The sequence below is a fragment of the Syngnathus typhle genome, linkage group LG14, assembly GCF_033458585.1.
Source record: "Syngnathus typhle isolate RoL2023-S1 ecotype Sweden linkage group LG14, RoL_Styp_1.0, whole genome shotgun sequence".
Classification (NCBI taxonomy): Eukaryota; Metazoa; Chordata; class Actinopteri; order Syngnathiformes; family Syngnathidae; genus Syngnathus; species Syngnathus typhle.
In genome coordinates, this window is record NC_083751.1 from 7,377,446 (window position 1) to 7,405,216 (window position 27,771).

A 27,771-nucleotide genomic window follows, 5' to 3' on the forward strand; every position below is an offset into this window, starting at 1 on the left:
AATAATGAATCACTTCAACGCCCAATGGAATTTTTTTTTTTTTTTTTTTAATACTGTGTGTTTTAGAATCGTATAAAGTGTTTACATTTCTTCTCAAATGTCATGTATACTGTTAAATAAAAAAGAAAAAAGGATTGGGTGGTTTCTCTAGCCATTGCGATGAAACTATGAACCTTCTAAATGGGAATAAATTAATTCAAAGTTTGACACAAAATATATGCCTCCAAAAATTTACAGTACTGTGTTCTTTTGTGAGCCTCGTAGACGTGTTGAGAACAGCAAGCATTTATCTGTTTGGGAGTTGTCTTGAATTTCCCAATGACCTCTATACACCTGTCCTGTGCAGTCAGTAGTTTAATGGCGACAGTCATTGTCCATTATTTCCCATGGGAACAAATGTGTTCAAATATGAAGTAATCACAGATTGATCATCTTCGTGGAAAAACTCTGGTCAACATGAAAAGGTTCCATAATATTGTATTGTCATCTTCTCGATGATATATTATATTCCCACGAATTGTTGTTTTGACGTTGTTGTCCCAAGCAATTATTTAATTGGGTGCATTGGTATTATAAATTGTTTTAATTGAACATTTTCTCTATGTTTTAACAAGTTGGATCAATACAGGCCAGTCAATTACATTATAGCACTGCATTGCAAAATAATTTGGAGTTTTCCTTTAATTTATCAATATATCACCAGCAGCATCAACTCCATTTGCACAGAAGGCTCACTTTGCTTTTTCCCTAATAGCAATAAATAATAGGGGTGGTTCTCCAGTCGATATCTTTAATTGCTCCTAGGTTGTATCAATACTGCTGCTCCATCACCAGCCACTGAGAACGGGGTTGCCCAGGAAACGGCCGCATGGCAACAGGATCAGAGTCTGGGGGTTGTCTGCTTCTAGGTTTGCTCCCATTCTAAACCGCCTTTCCTCGCTAGATGGTGTGCAAGCCACTGGAGAGTACACTTCCCCTGCACAGTGGGCTCACAGCATCGAACGAACCCGGGACAACTCAGCGCTCGTCCATAACTGGCTGCGTGGAGCGTGGAAATAAAAAAAGGCTTTCTCCTTATTTTTGCCCCGATTTTTGGCAGACTTGGGCAAGAGCGCCGAGCACGTCCAGTTGTGACGGACATAATGATTGCGCTGTCGGATGCTTGTGTTTCTGCTCCGTGGCTTAGTGCGATCCTTCTCAGCCTGGGCTGCCTCCTGCCGTCGTGCTTGCCCGCGGGACAAACTGTGGACTATTCCTCCGTGGAAAGTGTGGTCAGCAGGCAAGGCGACACGGCTCTACTCAGGTAAATTATAAGAATAAAAAAGAGAGACAAACTCCACTTTTTATGCTGCTCACGGGAGTTCCGTCAATCTTCTGCACACACTTTATCTGCAGATGAGTGCTTGTTTACACCCGAAAGAGGGCTTTTGTCACCCCATGAAAGGACACAATGGGGTGCTGTTTCATTTTCCCCCGCAAGCGCATCTTGGGGGTTGTGCCGACTGCCGAGTATGTTGGCCGCCAGCAAGACGCTCAAACCCGCGACAAGAGATAGCGCCATCAAAGTTTTGATACACGTTTATTTTACTCTAGAGGACTTGTTAACCTCAATAAATGTCTCATTCAATATGATGCGATAGTTTCTCACTGCATCGTTAGACGCGTTGCAGCGCGTCGTCTCTTGCATCATATAATGTTTGTCTCGTTTAATGAATGCATCTAATAAGGCTCGCTTTTTGTACGTGAATAGGAATAAATTATAATTAAATGCAATCGTGGGTTTTAATGGTAACTTTGGGGAAGGTACAGTGTGATGTCGCAGTTTGAAATGCAACGCACAAGAGAGGTTGTGTGGTCATGACTCGCTGTCGCTCCCTCCCTCCTCATGTTCATTCCGAGTTCAGCCTCTTCCATCATATGGGCGACCTGCCAACTGCGCTGATAGCTGTCATTCTCCTATAAATATAATTATATTAATATTACTATTAAATATGATATATATTAACATGTTATGTAAGTAGTCTTTGCTATGGATGCGGTGTGACAAATAAATAAATAAATAAATAAATAAATCAACAAATAAATCAACAAATAAATAAATCAACAAATAAATAAATCAACAAATAAATCACCAGGTTTAATTTTTTTGAATACGAGACAAAATTCCCTAGAAAGTGTGCTACCTTGAAGGTATTCATTTGTGTTATGAGTAGAAACTGGTCAAATATAAAAAAAAATTATATTAAATGTGAAGACAACTTGCAATTCTAGTAATGACACACGAATTTGATGCACAATTTGTCTTCGCGGGCCACACAAAATGATGTGGCGGGCCGTATCTGGCCCCCGGGCCTTGAGTTTGACACCTGTTCTCTAAAATATGGAAATGACTGAATAGGTGTCTGTCGCTGTGTGTTAGCCCAGTAACTGACAGATGACCAGTCCTAGGTGCACCCCGCCCTGTCAGGCAACCAGCTTCCACGTCAACCTGAACAGAAAATGGATGTTTGGAAATAATATACACTTGTTGTCTATGGTTATTATAAATGCATTTGCACTTATAACACCTCCAGATTGTTTGATTCACACAGTGTACATACACAAAACTGCACAGGCAAGCCTGGATAATATCTTGTCGTACAAATATCAAATATCCGCCGTGATGGCTCAGAGGATGTGAAGGATATGCTGGCCCATTTCAGGGAATTCTCCAGATGTTGACACCACGAGATGCAGGGTATGGAGCTGAATGCAGAGCAGTTGAACGGGTGAAAGTTACACTCAGGGTTGCTTGTAGTCACTGACATCTCTCACTAGCCCGCTGAATAGAGGAATTGTTTGTGTTGGTTATCATCAGTGTGCGACAATGCATGACTCAATGCTATTAGGAGGCTGTATGCTTTCTAATTTCGCTATTTGTTTGCTTCCTCTTCTTAGTTTTTGCTGTCTTACTTCTATAGTCAAACAGCATCCTTTCAAAGAGATCTTCTCCCCTGGCTGTGTCTTGGGAGAAGCCTTCAAATTCGTTGGTGTCAGGGAGGGGAGGCAAAATCTTTGCCTGAATCCTGATTGTGTTTGGACCAGAGATACAGTAAACTCGGTGCTGTGAGTCAGCTCAGTTGCCTCTTACCTTCAGAGTAAGTCTTAGCATTTAAATCCCTCCAACAAGGACCACCTGAATATATACTGTAGGAAATCTGAAAAATAAGAAACATTTTGTTATTTCTGAAGGTATCAAGAAGAGGAGTTCAACCATATTTGTGTTAGGACCTGTTGCAATAAAACAATACACTTTCTAAATTGCTCCTCTTTCCTCCCTGGTCAGCTTCATGTGGCATTTTCAACAGAGTAGAGATAAAAGTTAATGTTTTCTTTAACCACATGGGCTCTTTGCTTTCTATCCTTCACATCTTTTCATTGCTCCAAAGCATCTGCTATAAAAATGTGGATTCCTATTTATTTACTTATTTGCTTCGAAGAGTTTAGGGTACTGGCCATTATTGCCAAGAGAACTCCTTGACCATTAAGAAGGTGGCTGGAAGCTGAATGGTGGTTAAAAAAAAAGCAAAATCTCTCACAAACTGACAAAGCCCGAAGCATGCAATTAGTCACTGCCACTGGATTATGGAGTCGATCCCGTGAGGTGCAAGCTCTGTCACATATTCACCCCAGCCACCTTATTCAATTCTGTGCGCCACATTACTGTTGCTCTGATTCATGTCGGACCACACCCAATTAAATTGTTTTGGGCTTCTTGAAGATGAGGAATGGACCATATGTGTATCATCACCCTTTTGAACTTGTTTGATTACTCAAAAGCTCAGCCTCCAACAAAAGCCCATGTTGTCATGGCTTGTGGTGATTAAAAAGCATTTTACCATGCACGAGTAGTTCTACGTTAAACCCGTATGCTGATTTTTTTATTTTTAACAGACTTCCATCAGAGGTGTATTGCTTTCTAGTACTTTAGTCAAATCAGCCTTTTGCATGCTCTTCAGAGATTTCATGTCATTTTGGATTCGGTTAAGTAAACCTTGACTCTTACTGGTAATTGGAATAGTCGTCGTAGAAAAAGTATGTTAAATGAGTCCAACCTCACTAAAATCTCAAGTATGAGATGAATAGCTCTTAAACAGCGACAACATTGAGACATATTCTTATGATTACCGTATTTTCCGCACTATATGGCGCACCTAAAAACGCCCAATTTTCTCAAAAGCCAACAGTGCGCCTTATAATCAGGTGCGCCTTATATATGGACCAATATTGAGCCACTACAGCAGGCGTGTCCAAAGTCCGGCCCGCGGGCCAAATGTATATAGCTTATATGTGGACAAAGCTTTAAAATGGGCCGTTCATTGAAGGTGTGCCTTATAATCCGGTGCGCCTTATATAAGGACAACGTTTTAAAATGGGCCATTCATTGAAGGTGCGCCTTATAATCCGATGCGCTTTATAGTGCGGAAAATACGGTAGATTCGGAGCCTATGATGATAATTTTGGTTTGGAAAATATCTGAAGCTTGTATAAAGATGCAAAGTACTACTCATGTGACTATTCCGAATCAAACTATCATACAAAGATAGATATGTGACTATAATGGACATAGTTGAAAGTTCAGCACAAGTGACACTCAAATTATGCCTGTAGACAGTTGATAAGTAAAACGATTGTTTTGCATGACTGAGTTGTATTTCTCCCTCGGAAAAACTGTGACATATTATTTTCCCTGGCTTGTTGGCAATTACCATAATGGTGTGTTGTCTGTGCAACCAGTCTCCATTTAAGTAGTTTGTGTCTTATACCCATCACAAATTCAGTGAATACAGAAATAGGAGCTATTTCGGGATATTTTCTTGCAATACACAACCAATTTAAGACCTTTAGGATTGTATTTTCATCATATATTAATATTTTTTTGTCTGCGAAATATCGAGATCAGCATTGGCCTCAAAAAGTCCATGTCAGTTTATCCATATTCATTTGAGACTGATTCAGATTTTTGCTTCGTTGCTCATTTGACAATTTGGCAGCAGATCCGGTAAATCCAGGTCCATAAAGTAAAAATTCTTCCACAGGTCGGCTTTAGCCATGGCTGTTCGTCCTATGTAAACACATATATTAGTACCATGCCTATTATCATTTCCAATGTCGTGTTGTGATCGGCCATACGCTGCACGGGATTTATGTCAAATCAGACCTACAAATTATTTCTGCTGTTGGGATTGCTGGTATTTATAGTTGTCTATCTACTTCTCACAAGTGAGGATGTCACTACCCAACAGAATTTCAATGAATTGAGTTAATTTTTGATTAAGATGCGACTGAAATGTCTCCTCATGGACCATTAAGCGATTGGAGCTCCTTCAACATTAAGAACAAATAAAGGGTATTAATCTACAAGATGCATAACATAGAGACAGACATAACAACCATAATAAAACTGAATCATGACCAACTGGGGGTTCTGTATCTTCCTCTTCTTTGGCAAGTATGACGGCAAACTGGGACTGGAATCAGAAATCTCTCAATTCCTTTGCAGCTATGTTGCTCTGCCTGCAACCTTATATGTAAGGCTTCACCTCTTTTAACTTGTTTTTGTTTATTTAACGTCATGGTGTATTTCATTAGCATGCTGCTCTAAGCAGGGACGTCAAACTCATTTTCAGCTCAGGCAACCACATCTTAGTTACGGTTATGGTACTTTACTCGGTTTGTGGAAATTACTCTGACGGACGAAAACCCACTTCTTTCCGTGCTTAGTCTGTTTTTTTTTTGTTTTTTTTTCTGTTTCTCGTCATTCGTTATCTGACATCAAAAGGGGTGCCTATAAGTGACGGAACTCTGGACATTGGTACTCTGCAGTTTCTGCACGTTAATATGCTCCTCCAGTATGTTTCAATGTATGATGGAAGTTGCATGTTATTTTCTATTATCTAGTGACTTTGATATGCATTTGTAGGCAGGTAGTGCATTTCTAGACTGTGTGCAGGCTCATCAGGGGCATAAATTCATTGTGCTTTCCAAAAATTAAGCATATTGTTTAGCACCACCCATGTGAATTACCTCCTTAATAGATTTTTTTTCCCCAAGTCCTCTAAGAGAAATATTTTATACGTAAGCCTCACTGTAATAATAAGAGTCTTAAGGAATAGAGAAATGACTTGTGGGTGAAAATGGATCTTTTTGCATCACTGTGTACGTTCACATATAATGGCAGTCTTTCCATAGGACTATTTTAGGATGTGTTTTTCGGAGGGACAGTAGGGGTAATATTTTTGCCTACGTCAGGTTCTCATCCTAATTAGTTGTGCTTCTCTCACACAATATATTACACAACCCAAGCTGAAAATATTCAGTAAATCCAAGTTACAGAATAGAAATGAGTCGATGTCAGCAAGTTGTAGATGGAACATGCTGACATGCCAATCTTTCAAGAAAAGACTACTACAGTTGTAGTGGCAGCTGTTTTTGCATGGTATGCTGATCATGTATGCTCTCAACCTTTGGTAACATTTAGAGTAATGTTACATTTTTTGCAGGTAGACCTCAAGTGAATTTTCTGTGCTACGAAAGCACAGTATTTATTTATTTGATTAGAAATTGGATGTACGATCCAGAGAGAACACTAGTTTTGTACTTCCGTGACTACAAGCTCCTTTAGGTGTAATCATGGGTTTGAGCTTTAAAGGTAGACTGACTTTAATCCACCAGGCCTGACTTCATTCCTTCATTAGTTTTCTAATACCGTTTAATGAATAAAAGAGGAATTCTAGTTTTCTTTTTGAAGGGATTGTGTAATGTTGAAGAGCCCTAATTTTTTTTGAGTGGTCAGTTGTAATGTGGTGTGGGGGCAATATAACTACTTGATTTCAGAGTAGTATTAATTTCCCAGTAGTATTAATTCAGATGTTATCTCCAACTTCACTTGGCGTACTTAGACTTTCCACAACACCAACAAATGGCACACAATGTTTTATTTAACATCAAATTACATTTCCCTTTCGTTACAAAAGATGGAAGCCAAAGTGGGCATGTATTGTTATTTATCCTGTGGAGTATGAATGGCTGTCACTCTGAAAATGATTATTTAGTATATGTCATCTGCATAATAAATGGATTACAGTGGTAAATGTTTGTTGGAGGAAGGTAATTGAAGTGTCTGCATTGGTAATTACTAGCAAATGGAGAAAGAGGCAGTAGGGCAAATCAATATCACCAATGATTTAGCTACCCAATGTTGCTATTGTTTATGAGGAGAAGTGGCTTTAGTACTAAAGTTGAGTAAATGCTAACCTTTCTTTTCCCCTGAATGACTCAATTCAATTTTGTATTTTGGAAATAACACTTAGAGATTATGTTTATTTTGGTGTGTGGGAATGTTAGATTACCGTGACAACTTGTATGACAGCTCACTAAATTGTAGCCAACATCACGTATTGTGTTGTTGGAAATGCTGAATGCAAAATGTGTTTAAATCAGTGACTCAGAGAGCAAGATTGTCATTCTATTCAAATAACCTTTCTAGGAACTACCCAACATATTCTTGTTAGATTCACTAAACTTCCTTTTCACTTCTGGCTGTGCTACCACGATTATATTCACTGAATTTCTTGTTAATGTAAAACTGATATTACACTAAATGGTCCAAAAGGCGATAAATTATAACTGAATTATAATGTTTGTATCGAAGTTTAGTATTTTTTTGTAATCCTTAAAATGAATCATGGGATTACATATTTATGCAAATTTGAACTCAGATACAATATATGAACTGTACATCACATTTTATTATGCTAAATGTAGCAACTAGTCAGTCATATTAAAATACGTGGATGTATGCACACACGCAGAGACACACACACACACACACACGCACACGCACACACACACACACACACACACACACACAGTCGGTTTCATCCATCTGCATTCTGCGTGACACAGTCAGGTGCCACAATGGAAATTCCCTGAGGCATGCAATCGCTTTTCCAGCTTGCACAGAATCTTCCGTCTTTTCTAAAACAGCCAGTTGTCTTTGGTGCAACTGTGTGGGCCAAGTCTCTCTGCTACAAACCTAAATCCAGGCACTGCCTTTGATTTGAACACAATGTCCCCGCTGCCTTCTCCTCTTGGATACTTTGATTTTTATTTTGTCTTCAAACATTCACCTGTGTTCTTGCCAGCATACTCGGTAATGTAGTAGTCCTCACAATGTGAAGTGGGTATGCTTGTCATCTTTGTTTCCATCATTAAAGCAATCCAATTAGTTAATCACCCTGCCAAATACTCACAAAAATGAAAGCAAATCTGCAGTACAGGTGCTCTATTCATACTAAGGCTGTTTTTAATTCAATCAATTGTTCATTCATTGATTAACTGTTGGACCTTTAAATTCAAACGTTTACTGTGTGTTATTATTGTTGAGCTGCATGTTTTTCCTGACTTTAAGAATGATTACATTTATAGTGGTAATTTATGATACCATTGACTTGACTCGTTTTTTTTTTTTAGATACATGCGAACTGTCATTCAGGTGTATACAGGTGACGGATTTGAACTAACTTGCTGTGTGCAAACAAAGTGTTTTGTAATATCCATTTGTAGTAAAGTGTCAAATACCTAAAATTGTATGTTTGAGAGCTCTTCAGCAGTGAATAGCTGCCTGTGAGTAGCCAGTGTTCAAACACAGACAAACTGACACCTTTCACCAGAGTGATTTAATAGCCAATATGTTTAAAGTAGAGAAGCAACAATTAATCAAGTATCAAATTATCATATTTTAAATATCAATTAATCAATTAGATACTTTTTAAATTTGGAAATGTCCTAATGCTCAGGAATTCAGTTTCACAATAGTACATATCATATTTTTGTAGTCCTCCATGAATATGTGACAATATGGTCCAATATGGTTGAGACTGTTCGGTCCAGTGACAAAAATAACGACATGATTGCCAGGACCAAATGGATGATTAGATGGACACCGAGTATTTCATACGTTTGAATACAGCATATTTTTTTTGCAGTTCTTAAATTGAATGTCAAGAACAGGTTCAATGGTTCCATATATATGTATGTAATCCACGTAGACTAAGCAATTTGGTTTTGTCTTCAGGGCCTGAAACATCACACATCAATGTACGTCATAATGCATTAACATTGAAGGGGCTTCTGACAAGCTGTTATGTTTTCTTTATGAGTTTGTTGTTGTCCTGACAACAGGTAACAAGGTTCCCTCACCATGATGCTTCGCTTAAGTGCCAAGTCCTTTCAAGCTCATCGTAATACTCAATGCGTGTTTCTTCATGTTTCAAAGCAAAATACAGATGGAAAAGAAAGCTTTTGCTTTTTATATTTCTGTGTTATGTTGTAGCTGAGGATGATGATAAATTCATTAATAATTTAACAAATGAAAATTAATAATGAAGACAAAGGAGGCATCGTAAACTTTATACATGTAAAATGTGTGGAAAATGTTTGAGTTCATGGTAAGTAAATTGAGTCGTATGGCGATAATGCAACATTCTGGAGGCGTAGCGTAGTTTAAGTAAATATTTTTTGTATTACTCTTTATTTGAAGACGCCTCTGTGGAAGTGACTCTCCAGGGTACTTCAAATGGATGCTTTTATTTTTCCATCAGTTCAAATGCACAAGTCGTCTATTTATCAGGGGGGTTTACTGGCAATTTTTTCCCCCAGATGTATATACTTTTATCATCTTATGATTAATAATGGGATTGTGTACAGTTGCATGAATTATTCACGAGTCGCTTTGGAGAGAGTTAGGACGAATTGAGAATATTTTTACATTAAAAGTAAAGCATCGAGCAGCTAATGAACAAGCAAGCCTGTCAAAGGAAGGACAGCGATGTTTCTGAGATTGTCCTCAAGAGAGCTTGTGTAAAGTCAGATGAGAGCCAGAATTCGAAAGCTTCTGCACACATCTCCACCTGCTCCTCGGTTGAAATTGTTAAGATTTTCTTTTGGATATCACAAATTGAAGCCTCTCCTCGTTTGCTTTGCTACTGGTGAAGTGACAAGTCCTAATGATTCAGCTGGGGGACCCTGAGATGCTTTGAAATTGCGATAACAGCAGCAGAAAAGGCTAATACAGATCCAAACGTTTCAACAACAACAACTTTGCCAGATTTTCTGCTCATACAATGATGTTGCAAATGGTACTCGCTGTTCATTCAGCTTGTTAAAGACCATAATCAGATTTAGGAGTAATCATCATGTACGCCATTTCTCCCAAAATGTGCCGATCTGTTGTGCCTCAGCTCACATCAACAGTTTCTGAACCTTTGCCCTTCATTTTAAACCAGAGAACATGCACCTCAGTTATTGGAATCCCTTCCAATAACTTTGCAACCTTTAAGTGCCTTCATTTGCAGTGAAAACCTGCGTTGATGTGCCTGATATGAACATGATGTATTGTTCATCAAACCGTTTGAAAGGATACACCCCTTCTGTTTGCTCTGCAGCACTCCTCCAATTCCTAAATGGATTAAAAATCCCAAGGTTGTCAGTTCAAATGTGGGAACAGTGATGTGTCCTTGAGCAAGACATTAAATCAAAATTGCATCTCTTCTCTCTGTTGTCATAAGCATTATACGCATAACACAGGTTAGATTATGAGTCACTTTCACTGAAGACTGGAGGAACAATGTTATCCACAGATGGCATTGTGAACCAGAGCACAGTCCTCTGGGATATCACCAACCTTTTGTCTGGACTGTGTTGTTGTTCATAAACTTTGTTGTAATGTATTCAGTACGTGCACAGCAAGCCGATAGTTTTAGTGCTACACAGCTATTTGTAGCCAGAGCTGCCCACCTTATTTCCCACCTAATGTGAACTACATGGTGAACAGACCCACCCCTCTATGCGGCTGACATCTTAGCAGGCTTGCGAGTAGTGCTTAATCAGAAGAGTGTAGCTCACACAAGTCTGCGTGGGTGGTTTGCTCGGAGCTGGACCTCGCATACGTAGGGTAGGGAATTTGTGGGGTTGCCCAATTAGTGCTGAAGTGTAAAGCGGTGTGAGAGTACATCAGCAGTGACGAGCGCACCAGAGGAGACGTGTCATCAATCATAACAGCAGCTCCCGGCTAGTGCCAACCATTTTATTCCACAAGGAGGCAAAAGGCGGAGCCAATTTAGACAACGTTTGAACTGACCTAGCTTGGGACAGTGACTGCTTATTAATGATCCTATTTAATTTTTCTATTGGGTCAATTATTATTTACTAGAGGATGAATTTTGATAAATGTCAATACCTTTGCCTAGTGCAACATAAATTATGTATAAATTGATTGTGATCATGTTTATTCATTGGATATTTATTAGGAATGTGCTAAAATGTCTTACTAGGTTGTCATGAAGCTACTGATTTCAAATTGAGTTCCTATAAAATTCTGGTTCAGACTTGGGTAATTTATTTTCAGTTTTACTATTTGATTTGAGACTTAGACCTCAGACAGCTGGAACAATTTCACAAACAGCGATATGCAAATATCAGTAATTGGAGCAAAGAGCCTAGGTTTTTTTTTTCTTTGCCTGCCCAAGAGTTTCGTCAAAAAAACAAAATTAAACGATAATTACATTCTCCTTAAACAAATAAACCTTATAGCCAAAACTCTGTGCCGCGGAGAGAGCCATTGTTGTCAAAAGTGATTAAACACGCATCACTGAGCTGAAACATTGCAGTGAGTATCATGCACTTTCATTATGATGAACTCTGGCACTGTGGTTGCTGTAGACTAAACCCATCATTGGCTTTGTTGCAGGAATTTAATTTTGTTTATCTTTTTCTTTTAATCAAAACCGTCCTCATAAAACTACATATGTAAGTAGTGTTTCATCAAAGTGTAATGGCCTTTTACTGAAGCTGCCAAATCAAAGGCACTGAAGTAATTTGTATTTCTTTTATTCAAAATGAGCTTGTTATATGTTTCATGGATTATGACCAAAAAAAAAAAAGTTCCTTCTATGTCTTGCATGACTCTTCAGAGACCATTTTACTTTACCTGAATGAGTAAGTAGTTCATTTACATATCAAATGCAGAATAGTCTTGTGTATTTTTCTGATGTACGAAAGATCTAAAATGTATGATTTCGCCTCTTAGTACGAGTGCTTTGGTTCATTATTGGCCGTATGCTCTCGAGCTTGATACGGCCATGTGTAACATACTTTAAGGTAATATCTCCCGCAGGAGTCATACATTAGCGTAATAAGGAACGGTCACAGAAGCTGCCCTCACAATGGGACACAAGCTCTGACTATGAGAATTTAGTGTGATGATTATGTTTTTGTACTGCAGTTATTTCTTAATGTGACCTTTAGAACATATGCATGGGCAGTAATGTCAGGAGCAGGTATGCAAACACAATGACTCTTGAGTCACGCTCCCACCGCCTGACATCCACCCATCATAAAACAGTCATCACCATTAGCTGAATAGCGTGATTAGATTTTTATCCCTCCATTGGAGCGATATTGCATCACACACAAATCATCCCCAACAACATTATCTCGATGGTCATATCCATATGGCATTTGCGGCTACATTGGTCACCAGTGGTGGTATAAAGTGTTATTGCTTCTCTGTAGATGTTCCTAATGAGGGAAAAGAGCATAACATTAAATGACAATTTTCATTAAAGTTGACCAGGTTTATGTCTTTAAGGTAAAAGTGGAGTTGTTTATTATATTCAAAATTAGACAAATTTGTGTTTACAGTTAAGAACTAGAATGGTAGAGCTTAGATTTAGGGAGGAAGGATATTGTGTCTTTTTGTACAATGTGCATATTGAAGTGACACAGGTTTGTATGTGAGGGAGAAGCTAATTTATGTCACATGAGTTTGACAATTAACTTTTTTCATCAGAGTTGTGCTGGTGTAAGTCATTAATGTTCTTTGCAGTGATATGTTACACGTGTCACAGTGGTTGACAGTTTAGCAACACACCTAATTCAAATGGTTATACTTAGCAAGGTCTGCAGAAGGTGGATAACAATCCTGATTGTTTAAATCAGGTATGTTGCAACAGGGAGATGTAGAAAACATGAGGACCAGAGTTGCCTACCCATGATTTAGCACAAGGGTGTCGAACTCTTTTTTTTTTTTTTTTGCGGGCCGTATTGTAGTCATAGCTTTTTTCGGAGGGCCATTATGACTGTCAACCCAAATAAATGTATGAGCACCTCATATTATATACAGTAAAAGCTGCAAAACAAACTGACAAATAACTTGTTTTCAAATCAGACGAGTAAAACCTGGTCAAATATTAGAATGTATATATATTTTATTAAAAGTGAAGACAATTTGCAATTCTAGTAATGACACACAAATTTGATGCACAATTTGTCTTCGCGGGCCACATAAAATGATGTGGCGGGCCGTATCTGGCCCTCGGGCCTTGAGTTTGACACCTGTGGTTTACCACATCCATCTCACAGTATTGAGGACATTAGTTCAAAGTAAGTCACTCACTGCTTGTGTATCTTAATTGCAGTATAAAAGCAAGCATAATTTTCTACATTTTTAATTCTGGCTACTACGACCTTGTCCTGACTTATTCCAATAAGATGTTGGAATGACATAATCTTGCTCTAGTCTCGTGCAAATATGCACTATAAAAAACTGAAATCAGATTTGACAGTATTTGTCAGCTCGATCAAACCCCAGTTTGGAACCCTTCCCTTGTAACCTCTTCTTGTAGCCGGTAGACATGGAAGGCACGGCTGACCTACATGCTGTAAGGAGTACTCCTGTTCCATTGTTAGTGTGTACTGGTGGGGAATTGAGGTCTTTTCTGTTAGGTGGGTGATCCGTTGAAGCCGCAGACTATTTCAGTAAGCCCAGGAAAAAAAAAAAAAGAGATACGACAGAACTACAGAAAGAGCAGGCACTCGGAGTGTGGGGCGAGCATTATTCGTCTCACGTCTGTCAAGCCACACTGCTTGTGTAATGTGCTTGTGGGTTGCTGCCATGGGTGTGAGTCTATATGTCCGTGTGGGAGGGAAGTTCTTGACTGACAGAGCTAATTCCCACAACACTATGGAACTCCATACGTCGTTAATCATTAACAATGAACAACCAGTTGTATCCGTTCAAGGCTAAAAGATCCAGCTTCAGGCTGGTTATGTGTGTGTCCACCATGAGTTGGTGAGGCTTCTCTTGCAGTTTGAGATCTTCGCTGGGGCTTTGCTCCAGTGCTCCGATGATGGATGGTATGGTTACAGAGCTCACCTTCTTGGATGGTGGGGCTGTCCAATCATCCTGTCAAGGTCAGTGGTTATGAAGCTTATAAAAAGACTGGCAACCTTGTGAATTTACTAAAACATCACTTATGGCATATTTCATCTAACATCAGTAACATTAAATGTCACATAAATGTTGTCTTTGAGAACATTCATAGGCCACCAGGTCATGGCCATTGGAAAAACAGATCTTTTTTTTTTTACACCTGGAAAATGGCTGCATCAGGGCAGTTAGAAAAGCTATGGATTTTTGGATTTCTGTTATGAGATCAAATAAATTTAAAATGATCAGTTATCCAGTTAGGCAAAAGAAAATTTGCATTTTTTACTGATAATATAATTAAATCATCTCAAGCTCAAATACACACAGACATAACCTCCATACAACCCAGTCTGCATTTGGATAAATCAATCAGTGATCAAGTGCAACATCTCTGTCTTTGCTATTGAGTCCTACTTCGACTCACCCGTGACAGATAAAAACATGCAATTATCTTATATTGTTTCCATTATCTAGCTATCTTGCAACCGATTTGTCTGACCTACTCCATTGGCCTAGATGTATTGTTTTATGCCCTTCATTGTTATGCAAACAGAATGGGCGTTTACCCGCCTTCATCCAGTGTTGCCTACCTATAAAGCGAGAAGACACACCGAGACAAGAGTCAGCTAACGACATTATACTAGCGCAAATGTCTCATTTCCTACTTTGCTCTGTAACTGAACCCTTCAGAAGATGAACACAAAAAGCATCAGATCGTGGCCTTAGACACACAATCCTAAACGGTTTATTTAAAAATAGAGTCCATAAAGCTCAAGTTTTCACTGAGTGGATACAATTTGACGCATAATTATCTACTAAGCTCTTACAACTACTCTTATTGTCTCCAAAAAAAAAGAGCCTAACATGCCCCTCAGACTCCTAAAGAGCATCCTTTTTTTTTCTTAAATCTGATGTAGAATTAGATATTTTTCAGCCGTTGTGATTATATTTGTCCAGTGTGGTGTAAATGCATTTTCTGAAAATAGTTTGAGATCTGAAACAGGAGCTATAAACTCATTCTTTTACACCAGAGCATGTCAATGGAAAAACCCATTACGTTTGCCTTTAGGCACTTTCCAAATTAACACAGTTTTCTTTTAATATGGTTATTTAGCAAACCTTGCGGCCATCTTCATCTAATGGCATGTTTGAGAAATTGATAAAGAAAAATTAGTAAGCATTGCAGTCTAAACCTCGCTGCTTATACTAATTCAACGCAGTAGCCAATGAGCCATCCAAGCGAGAAGGCTGGAAATGTAGGAGAAGGACTTCTTAGTCGGGTATCTTTCGAATACTATTCTTTCATCTGTTTAAAACAATACAAGCAGTTCTATGCTGCAGAGTTAATGAACCTGTTTGTTTCGTCATTCTCAGGCTATATTCCTTTATTGCTGGCATGTTGGATGAAAATCCTGGCCAAATCCTTCATGTAATAAGCTTTGTATAATCCTAATTGTTAATGTTTTGGTGCCACCAGTTAATGTTTTTTGGCCCTCTGCCATTCAATGTATGACTAAAAATACTGAATATTGAATATTAACACAGAAAAGCAATAGCATGGTTATTTCATCGTATTTAGTTATCAAATTTGTTCTGGCCCAGGCAGGCAAGCATCAGTAAACTTAAGTAAGGTTGGTTATATTTTGCACTCCTTTAAGAAGTGTAGCACAAACCTACACTAATTTTAATTCTTAAAAAAAAAATGATGTGAGTATTTTCCCATTTTTTGATAACAAAATAAGAAAGATTTTTCTGGGGTAATATGCCAACAAGCATGTCTGGCTAGTCATACAAGTGGAGATTCCTGAATTTACTTGGCAAATATACAAAAGTTCAAAACTAGACAGAAGATTTGAACTCAAAATTGTTCATCATTTTGCTTGGTGAAGTCTACTTTGTTTGTTTTCCTCCCAACCCTTTAAGGCTCTAGTGACAATCCTGGAGTAATTGGATTTTTTTTTTTAACCTCACTGACATCGACTCAAGTGTGTTAAGGCCAGGGCACCACATTATGTGTCCAGCTGGATTAAAGAAAATATGTGTCTCTGTGCAAGTTGTTGACTATCAAGAAGAAATAGTTTGCTGACTCTTGTTTGTCCTCACGTTATCCCACATAGAATCTACCACCTCACATATCCATTAGATACGTTAATTGAATCGGTCTGATGTTTCACTATTTAGACTTGGGATTAAGTAATTCTCAAAAGATAATCTGTTCCCTTCCAATTACTTGATCAATTCACTCTTGATCAGAGACCCTGTCTATAGGACCAACCTTAAACTGAACATAATCTCTGCCAAATGCACTGGCAATTATCTTAACTAAAGACTTTCTGATTTCTGCCAGTACACAGGATCTGCATTTTAAGCAGCTGCAGCATAAATCGAATGTCTGTATCCAGCCAACCCTCTATCACTAAAAGCACAAATCAGCACACCAAGAAATATTGTGAACCCATGCAAATTATGAAAGCACCAAAGAGGGGTAGCATATAAAATAGTCTTTTACATTTTGGGCGGATGTGGCCTAAACACCCTCGTGATAATTATCTTATGGAGTTGGGGCCTCAAACATCTGTATTTATTAATATTATAGTGGTTCTTAAACCAATTGCAAAACCAATTTACTCTTCAGATTTTTTTACTCCATTTATTCTAGACTCAACTGTCACAATCACAAAACGGTTATTGACGAATATTCATAAATCATAAAATACAAATACTAAATAGAATTTATGTTGAAATTATTCAACTTTATTGTGTTGTGTACTTTACATACTACCAATAATTACTCTACTACTTTAGTCATCTAGATGTCATCAAGTAATTATCATCGATTTTAGGGCACTTGACTTTTTTCCACTTACTACTCTTCATGGTATTAGAGGAAATTTCACTGAGAGACTGTTCCACCCGGAGTGTCCCTGAATGAATACATAAGTAGGGCATGTAATATGTGACGCCACCCAACGGAGCCTCCCGCGCCTTTGCGGCAAGTATTTATTCCAATATTTGTAGATGACTGAAACTACTTAACTTCTGTGGCAATTGTTTACTTCCTTTGTCAGAATGATGAATGTGGTCATACCTATCGGTATATGCTGGGGTTCCAATGTCCTTTGACAATGAAGAATTGTCCATTTGTGCCATGAACAGAACACATCAACTGGGTGGATAAGCCACGCCGGAAAGCAATTACAAACACCCTCCTCGTTACTGGCACTCTTAAAAAATCATCACATTAAAGGCCAGTGGCACACAAACTTTCTTTTCATTCTAACAGTATATTGTAATAGGTTATGAAAATAGGTGATTTTTATTTATTCTTAACAACTGTCATTGACTGAACGCCAAACAACCCTGACAATTTGTATAATCCGGAGTCCTGTGTAAGCATTATCCAAATGTGTTTTTCCTCCTTACTTCAGATTGAAACTCTTACAAGGCAGAACAAACTAATCTGTAAGTGCTTAGCGCTCTTGGCAAGCAGGCAAGAGTGTCACTACTCACCACCCGGCCTTGACCCTCACTTTACTTCGCTCGCACTGCTTGGCCTGCTGCCAAGGCTGACCTGTCACTTGTGTGCCGAATGCTGAATGTAAACTGCAGCAGCGGAATGTATATGCAACCAGATCGTGTTAAAAAGATTCTCCAACAATATTGCCTAAATTGTGCAGTTAAACAGCAACGGAGCATCCCACAATAATTATCAAATGTGAAGCTATTAAACCTGTGGCGGTTTGCCAGTGACATTGTTTTAAACAAAAGGGGCTGGAGACGTGAATATTTATTGTTACACTTAACACGTCTACCCAGGGATTCCCTTTGGCAGATGGGTTATCCCACCTCTGTTAGAGCTTTGATATTACGTCACGAGGCAGAATATAGGTTTCCGTCTATAACTGAAACCATCATGAAGGTCAATGTAAGTATCACACACTCTGTATCTAACTTCAAATCCACACTTGTTTGAAATACTGGTTGTGCAAACACACATTCGAAGGAAGGCCGGGAAAGCAAAGGGAGAAAGGTTGACAGCAAGAGGGGGATTAGGTAGACCTGTGCACAGATGGCTGCGGGAAGCAGATGTCCCAGTTGAGCTGTTCAGGGTGGTCCCTGCCAGATCCGAAACAGTGACAGAAATATGCAAAGCAAAAAAAGCTACCTCGGAACGGGTGGTACGATTTGAGCGAGCAGATGCTAAAACACACGTTCAGGAATGTCACTAGGAACATTGCAACCCCATTTACATGTACGTTGGGAATACCACTACCATTGCAAATAAAGAAGATATGATGCCAATGCCTTGAGTTGCTTAAAAATGTATTTCCTACATCATTTTAGTGTGTGTGGGGGAGGAAATCTGATTTTTCTCTGTTTTTACCACTGTCACAACTAAACATGGGCTTGTCCAGAAAAATAGGTTTCACTGTTTTCTCTAATGGACTGCCATGATGAGATGTCGCTGTTTGATGTCTCCCAGCTCATTGTCAACTGTCATATTTGGGCAAGTGATTCCCTACCTGTTATTGTTGTTACATATTTTGTCTGCATATGTAGTTCAGTTTCCCATTTTTGGGAGATGATCTAACGTTAAATTCTCCATTTGGAACATTGTCATTGTCTTTTTTCTGTTTCTGTGTATATGCGGCATGGCAGTGGAGGAATTTGAGGTACCGTATTTTCCACACTATAAGGCGCACCGGATTATAAGGCGCACCTTCAATGAATGGCCCATTTTAAAAAGTTCATATATAAGGCGCACCGGATTATAAGGCGCATAGAATAAATAACTCAACGTTGCTCAAACGTTAATGCAATCACAATCTAGTAACACTCAAAATAGTGGAAACACTAACAATATATCAATAACTCAACGTTGCGCAAACGTTAATATCAACACACAAAATAAACACGTAAAGCTTACTTTAATAAGTTAGTCCACATCCACGACTCCATGTTGGTCCCTATATAAGGCGCATCGGATTATAAGGCGCACTGTCGGCTTTTGAGAAAACTGGAGGTTTTTAGGTGCGCCTTATAGTGCGGAAAATACGTTAGTATTAGCGCCATAATAGAGGCAGGATGGTACTTCTTCCATGCTGTTTTTTTTTAAAGCAGTGTCAAAATACAATAAGTGTTTGGTACTTAATACTTATATCATATCTGCCATACTTAAGGTTACCACAAACTTACTTCATGCAGTTCCACGCTTCCTTTTCAATACTTTGTAGTGGTGGATTTGCATAGACATCCATTCAAGGTAAATGTCAAAAGCCAGACAGTCAATTAAATTTCACAATAGCTCGTATTGACAAGACATTTTAAGCTCTGGAAACTCTGAGAACCTTTTTGTATATGGAGTGTTTGGGATGAGTCAAATTTGCCTAAGTGTCTTAACAATTGTCGGTGTCATTCACTGATATGGCGTCATTGGTTTGCAAAGGCATGACAATTACGATCAGAACACATACAGACATAATTGAACAGCAATGGTATTTTTCTCAAGGAGCTTTACTCAGTTGTCTAAAAGTGACAATTATAGGTTTGAAATATTTTTGCTTGATAATTAGAAAGAAAGCCGATGTCTCTAGGTGATAATGCTAAATTACGGCTCTTGTGCTGAAATGTTGATTAAAGGAATCATGCTAAGGTTATGCTTGAACTTAGCTGTGTTGTGGACAGTCCATTCAGATAATTATGTGGAATAATTGTCTACTCTTAGATAATTGCTCACACTCCCCATGGCAAAGGCCATTTTTAATTCGCTTATTTTTCTACCAAATGTTAATTTGTGGGATCCATTCATTTTTACAAACCTTCATGTCTTTCAGCGAATGTTACCCTCCTAATTAAACCCGCTGACTACTCAGACTCCTTTGGAGATTTTATTCTATACATCTATCACATTGTATACAATATTATTATATTTTTTTAACTATATGAGTATATTGTGTTCCCGTTGCCCATCGTAATCACTTCATGCATCAATAAACAAGTGTGACAATGTGTGAAAAGAATTGATTGCGATTCATGACAGGCTGTATTTAAATGTAATCATTATTTTATACTGCACTGCCCCTATGCTATAAAAATATCATGTATAGGAGCCGATGCAGACTAGGAAACTAAAACACTGAGGTTGTGTCTAATGAGTACTGGTCACGTCACACATGACTTTTTGCAGCATATTCTTTCTAGAAAATGTGGTTTGAACTTCAAATTGTACAACTGTCGGAATATTACACTTTGAAGGTTTTATTGAATTCATATTGATGTAAGAATTGCAAAATAATCTACGGGTGACAAATTCAATAGGAAACTATCAATTGTCTTAATTACAAACACTAATCAACAAAATTATTGCAAGTTTTGAAGCCACATTCATAAAATTGGAGCGGCTACGTTGACAAACATATCAGTTCCATAAGATGTCAGAAATGGCCTATTTTGACTTGTATTTGTCAAGAGGTGTATAAACACAAGTGACACCTTCATAAGGGATTACATTGGCAGAGATAACAGTAATCATTTCTGGAGGAATAGTGCAAAGATGCTCAATACTGACAAGCAGGCGGTGAATGAACGTCAAGGACAAGTCAATCAAGATGGAGAAAAATGTGAAGTACAGATTCTGCCTGGGTGTAATGTGCTCCAGCAATACTTCAATCCATGCTTCTGTCACAAAAAATTCAGTTGAAAGGTGGATAGTGGATTTTTTTTTCGTATTTTGAGAGTCATGGTTTGTTTTTATTTGATGATTCTTAAATAAAGCTGTTTACCCTTTGTTTCCCGTGGCCATTGAAGCCTTGTTTCAAGCCACGTGGACAATTGTGGATGGCTGTGAGATAACATGGGGGACAGGTTGGGGTAGTGTGTCATACCCTGATTCTTGTGGTTGTCTGGCGAGATGTTGAACAAGTCACAACATTTGTCACAGCAGTCGTGGTGCAGAAAGAAAGAGCCTAGTTGGCCGTTAGAAAAATGGAGTTAACTCAACGAAACCTGACAGCATGTAATAACAGAACTTGCAGGGGGGTCCATTGTGGGACAGGTAGCATTTGTTGCCGGCATCTTACACTCGCCACCTAGAGTTGAGCCATGTGTTTATTTTACCAACAGTGTCCAGCATAGCATTTTTATATAGAATGTTGAATATGTGTGTGTGCATTAATGTGTTTCTGTTTGTCTCTCTGTAAATGAGAGAATAAGAATAAAGAGAGGCAGATAGAAATATTTAATGCTATCAGCACTTGATATCAATGATTAAATATTTAGTACTCGTACCGATATCAGTCTGAAATAAAAGTGGTATCAAACATCCCTATTGAAAACGCTACGAGCATTAAAGTTATAAGGACCAGGTCAAGGTTCCATCAGAACTTAAAAGCTACTACACGTCTAGCATGTGACACATTGTCTTTTGAATCTGTTCTGACTAAAAGAAACTTTCAAGACTATGAAGTCATTCTTAAGAGAAATGTGCTGCTCAGTGTTAGAATGCTTGGGCTCATTCACGGGTCATCCAGAAGGATAATTACCCAAAACACACACTACACTAGACCATAAAGTGGCCTTCTATGGGCCCTCATGTAAATCTTGTAAAACCGTTATAAAAGGATTTAAAACATGCAGCCTGGAGAGGGTAACCTTTAAATAATAAATATTGGTCGCAGTTTGTGCAAGTTACGTAAACCAAAAGGCCTTTTGACAGATGGCTAAAGCTCACTGGAAGATACAGAAACTGTTTGCTTGCAGCAAAAGGTCGTGCAACAAAATATTAAGTTAGGGCTAAGATCAATTTGTCTCAGCTATATGGTTACCATCACACGTTACAATTTAGCCATCAATTGTACCCAGTTATGGTGGCACCTCAATAAATCTACATGCCTCATACATGGACTACATACATGATACAAGATTTTTGAATACCTCTAAGCAGCATTTCTTTGTTCCTACAGGTGCTACCTGTCGGATGGAATCTCAAAAGGAGCCTGGCTAAACCGCTCAAGCATCATTTTTGCAGGGAATGACCAGTGGTCCGCAGACCCTCGTGTGTCGATTGTGTCCAGCGTTGGAGACAAGCATGAGTACAGCCTTCAGATACAGAAAGTGGATGTAACGGACGATGGTCAGTACACATGCTCAATTCAAAGCGAGCGCAACGAAAAGCCTAAACTTCTCAATCTCATTGTAAAAGGTATGTCATCTTTTCTTCTATGTTTGTTTCTGCAGTGCTTTTAGTCATTTTTAAGACTGGGTAATTTTTCTACTTTGTGCTATCAAAGTCATTATAGACATTTGATGTGTTCAAAAAGAGGTTCTATTCATGTCAGTCGTAATTACGTAATACTACTCCTGCATATCTGCCACCATATGTGCTGCTTTCTTCTCATCTTAGCCTTATTGGAAGAGCAAGTGCGTTAAGAATTTATCTCCCACTGACATTTCTTTGGTAGATGTGAACCAACACGGTTGGTTATATTTTTCGGCGGAATATTTTGCAGCACAAAGAAGTTTGCTTAACTAAAGCAGCTTTAATTTATTTAGGCAAACAAAAAACAAAAAAACAAGATGTGATTATTTTGAGATAGAGATCATTAGAGTGGTAGCATTCTGAATTGAAGAACGTCTCCAAATATATAGCCATTAAACATCATACAAATGCAGCATGGATCCTTGGAGGAGAAAATGGAATTTTATTTTGTGCATTTCTCTGTAACATGGTCAAAGATAACATTCGAAAGATTAGCATTTATCACACAGAATAGTAAGAATTATTGCATGTCTGATGGTTATGTTTAAGATTTTGAGCTGCTCATTGTAGTGATAGCTCTGTTTGTCTGAGCTTTGTGTGACCTGTAGTGACCCCCGCCCGATCTCTTGCGTGAAAACGTCACAAAAATTCCGTCTGCCCTGCTGCAAATTAAAAGTGAGTTGAAAGTTAAGGCGAAACGCCTATGCTTATCAAACATGGTACCTCTAATATTAAAATTTTGAGTGAGTTGATTTTGGTTAGAAAGTGTGTAGTCCACTATCACTGATAAAATATTGTGGTAGCATTTAAGTTGCCCATCCTGCTGCAACGACAGGCGGGCATATATACTAGCTACTGGTGACGAGAGCATTTTCATTTGCACAAATAAACACGGGAGCCCGTTAAAGTGCAATTACTGTTAAATGTCAGTCAACATCCTTGGAAATACAATACTGCCTACAAATCCTGTCATCTAGGCCATTTCACCCATCAGCTACCATGAGCTCAGAATTTGCAGTGCTCTCAGGCCATGATGGTTTTACATATTTTCTAAACTGCTATATGCCAACATCCATCTGCTTGCTCTGCACTTTAAAAGTGAGTGGGTATGAAGTGAAGCTGTAGTAGGTATGAATACACCATAAGTGTCCTTTGGAAAAAATTGTGCTTGCTCGTGTAGTTGTACATTACACTCGGTGGCAAGAGACGTTAGAGAAGCTTACGCTTACCTCCTTTTAGTAAAAGGTGACTCCCAGAAGGCTTATGCATTCAAATCAATTCTACTGGTACCATATAGACATAGCACTGCTTAATTTTTCATCTCACTCAGAGTTGAGGTGAAAATATAGATACCTCGGAAGAACTTGAATGAGGAAAGTTAATGATATATTTTTTTTAAATGGATGATATATGCATATTTCTACTTTATTGAGTATATGGATGTGTTCAAAATAAACTATGAAGCTGTGAGGCCATACTCTGTAGTACTGTACAATATTGCATTGTGTCAAATTATATTGAATCGTATACGTATCGTACGTATACACGTATCACAAGGTTCACAGAGATACCCAGAGATCCTCACTTGTCTTTAATGTTCCCTATACTATGAGTTACCAGACAGAATTACGAATCAAAGTCTAACAGATTTAGTTCCAAGAATGATGAATACCAGAATGAGACCAGTATAATCGCTTACAAGCCGTGGAGCCTTATCAAGCACACAGATGTGCAAGAATGTGTAACGCCGGATTCATATACTGTCATAGTCAACACCCACACAGAGGGCCAAAAATCTGTAAAATCTGACCAAAACTTGCTCTTAAATGGTTTTACCGTTTTTTCCATGTATAATGCGCAAAATCTGGGATGCGCATTATACATGGGTACAATTTTTATTTTTCAATCCGGATATGATACGGAGGCCGCCATTACAGATGCGCTTTCTTCTCTGCTTCAAACACGCTTCATACGAACACAATGCTCTCTTATCAGACGCTTGCTCGATCACCTGCTCGTTTGCTGTCACAATGTAGCCTACACAAATCCGAAACATTTCTTCGCTATTGAGTTTGCTAGCGCATGTGCAGTGATACTGACGGGCAGAATAACATTCAGTTGTTCCCAAAGATGATCTTTTTTCTGAAATAATTTTACGTTTACGGACTTAAGTAGGAGTCAAAATTTGGGTGCGTATTATACATGGGTACAGGCTTTTTTCCAGCATCAACATGCCATTTTTAGGGTGCGTATGTATTATACATGGGGGTGCATTATACATGGAAAAAAACGGTAAATGGCCTAAAATTATGAAGGGTGCAATATAAATGGGATTTGTAGAAAACTGGTTTTAAATAGTCTAAAATTATGAAGGGTGCAATATAAATGCGTGCAGCCGGAAGCAAAATAAATGCAGGAATTAAACAACTCAAGTATTTTGGCAGAGGAGCCATACAGCAGTAGGTACTTGTGTAAAACCCTTGCAATTGCACCGAACTTAGTGAATAACAATAAAACAAAGAAAGACAAGGAGGATGCTCAGCTCTGTTAACATACCACTCACTACAACTACTATGCAGGAGGGCTTTTTATTAAACACGCCTACTTAATTAACACAGATGTCTTCACTTAACACAGGTCTCTTCACTTCAACCATAGGTGTCAAACTCAAGGCCCGGGGGCCAGCTACAGCCCACCACATCATTTTATGAAGACACATTTGCATCGACTTCATGTGTCAATACTAAAACTACAAATTGTCTTCACTTTTAAAGAAATCGTTATTGCTAGAAAATTGCTTTACCATTCACCTTTTAAATATATTTGAACAGTTTTAGTCTCCAGATTCAAACCTAGTTATTCATCAGTTTGTTGTGTAGACTATACTGTAGAAACAATATATAATTGAGAGCATAATGCAACTCAATATCTGTATGTGTACCAAACTTGGTCTTAACTGTTTTTAAATGGTCTTATATTGTGAAGTATAGAAATGTGTATAGCCGGAAGCAAAATAAATGCAGCAATAAACCACTCAAGTCCCATCATGCAATTATATGATAAAGAGGCAGAATCCAACGCATTCATTAGTTCAAACATTTTCTTTTTAATGATCATGCCAGATTGCATAAAATTGGTGCCTACACAAAAATCTTTGCTTGGCACATTGGTTGTGTAGTTTTTGCATAATCCCGCTAACAACACATATTGGTCGTGTCATTTGTGAGTAATCCTTCCGACAAATCCTCTACAACTATATTTTTCAACTAACTTTAGTTCTTACACGCAAGGATCGGTGGTGCTTTCATGTCTCTTGTGTGAATATTTCCTATTTGCACTAAGCCTCCAAAAATCATGTGATCAACTGGAGTCACCTGCTTGGCAGGCAGTAATGATCACTACATGACCATCATGTTATTGTAGTTGGCTTTCTGTACAACATTCTGTAATAAGAATCTTACCGAGGGTGTTCCGGGTCAGAGCGGCTCCTCACAACAGACCATATGGCACAGGGCAGCTCAAGCTACTGTGCCAATTTTCAGCGTTATGATAATACATTTCGTAATGGCTTGATTTCCTAATAGCTGGAATCATGTGTGTAAGGCCAAACAAGTGGAACGAGTAGGTTGGTTACGATTAAGTAGTATTACGATTCAATTCAATTTTGTTCGGCTGCTGCTTTTGTCATGTTTGTTAAATATTTTATGTAAAAATGTATGAAAGCTCTCCGAAACCCAAACTAGGGGTGCAATACGATTCAAGAATTGTAATTGTTTAGAGGTCCAAATCGCAAAGTTATGTCAAACCTCACCTCATTAATTTAGACGGTGTGTTTGCTTCCCATATCTCCATTCATATTTAACAGCACTCACCAGAATTATATAGAATTTAAAAAATATAATTGCTTTGGTATAGCAGTTTTAATTTTCCCCGTTGGATCACTTTAGTTTTTGCTGTGTTGCAGTTGAAGGTGGCTTTTGCTGATGTTTTAAAATATACAGATTACATTCACGAGAAGCTGTCTAAATTTAGCTCAAACAAACATCAAGGTTAATGGGATCTACTGAATTAGTGAAATGTAATGTTTTTTAGCAAGATTTTATACATAACCTATTTATAGAGTCCCCCTGACCATTTTCTCGTCTTGTACCGAGGATTGAGAGATTGTGATCGTTCCAACTACACCACACAGCCACCATCCTTCTCTGTTAATTAAGATTGTAGATGTGTTAATGCATTAAATATGCACCCTGTCTAAGAATATCTTGTCACAGTGAAAGTGGGTTTGAGGCGTTTTGCTGTCATGGCCCTTGGTAGTCTGTTTAATCACAACGCACGCCTCTGGGCCAAGCTGTTGAAATGCATTCACACATTTTACCCGCACATGTTTTTTAGAATCTTCATTAAAAAATACAATTACTGCAATTTATTATTGTTTTGTTTTTTTATTAGTATTTCCCACTGTTTTCTTAAACTATGAGGGGACCGGAAGATGTCGCTGATATAGTCCTGTAAAGGGTTAACACTTCTACAAATGTCAAGACATAATCCGGCAGGTGATGAAAAATCTCACCGACATTAATATGGATCGGAGCAGATGTGAAGAGAGAATTCACCCGCCCCTGTAGGATGACTCAAAGGAATGTGTGGAGGTTTGAAGCTCTGGGTTGTCAATCCATTCACTATGTCAGAAAAGAGAGTGTGCCTAATGAAATAGTGTGGCCTTGCTAATCACATTTCATTCTATTATGCGATAAATCTGTCACCCCCATAAATAATTAGCAGGTATATTTGAAATGGATGTTTTTCCTGTCCTCGTCCAATTACCTACATGTCGCTTGAAAGCATATGTCTCCACTTTCATTGAATGTGTACATTTCATATATAATGTGAGATACATGCTCGGCATTTCAACGCCACCTCACCTTTAAATGTTTGTCAAGAAGCAGCAACCCACACCTAACCAGAAGGTCACCACATGCGTGTCAAGCAATATACAACAGGTAATGCGAAGAAAGAGCTATGGATGGAAAAAGTATTACTCATCGTGCTTAGAAAAAGACAATCCACACTGAACTCAGCTATGATTAACCCATATCGTACAGATGAGCTTTATTGACTGATTGCTTAACACTTTAACTGAATGCCCATATCCTGTAAGACTTTTTTTATTGGTGTGCATTTCATACACAAAGACCCTCAT

General features: G+C 38.4%; 1 protein-coding gene across 2 annotated transcripts in view; it reads left to right on the plus strand.

Annotated features, from left to right (window-relative positions):
• Positions 1-860: 860 nt before the first annotated feature.
• negr1 (neuronal growth regulator 1) overlaps positions 861-27,771 on the plus strand; it is an 89,605-nt gene continuing 62,694 nt past the window's right edge. The window contains exons 1-2 of one of the 2 annotated variants that reach the window (XM_061297932.1): positions 861-1,303; positions 22,273-22,511. In XM_061297932.1, coding sequence (XP_061153916.1) covers positions 1,143-1,303; positions 22,273-22,511 — 400 coding nt within the window. In that variant the 5' untranslated portion in view covers positions 861-1,142. The remainder of the gene's footprint in view (positions 1,304-22,272; positions 22,512-27,771) is intronic. The other variant, XM_061297933.1, reaches the window with a different exon arrangement.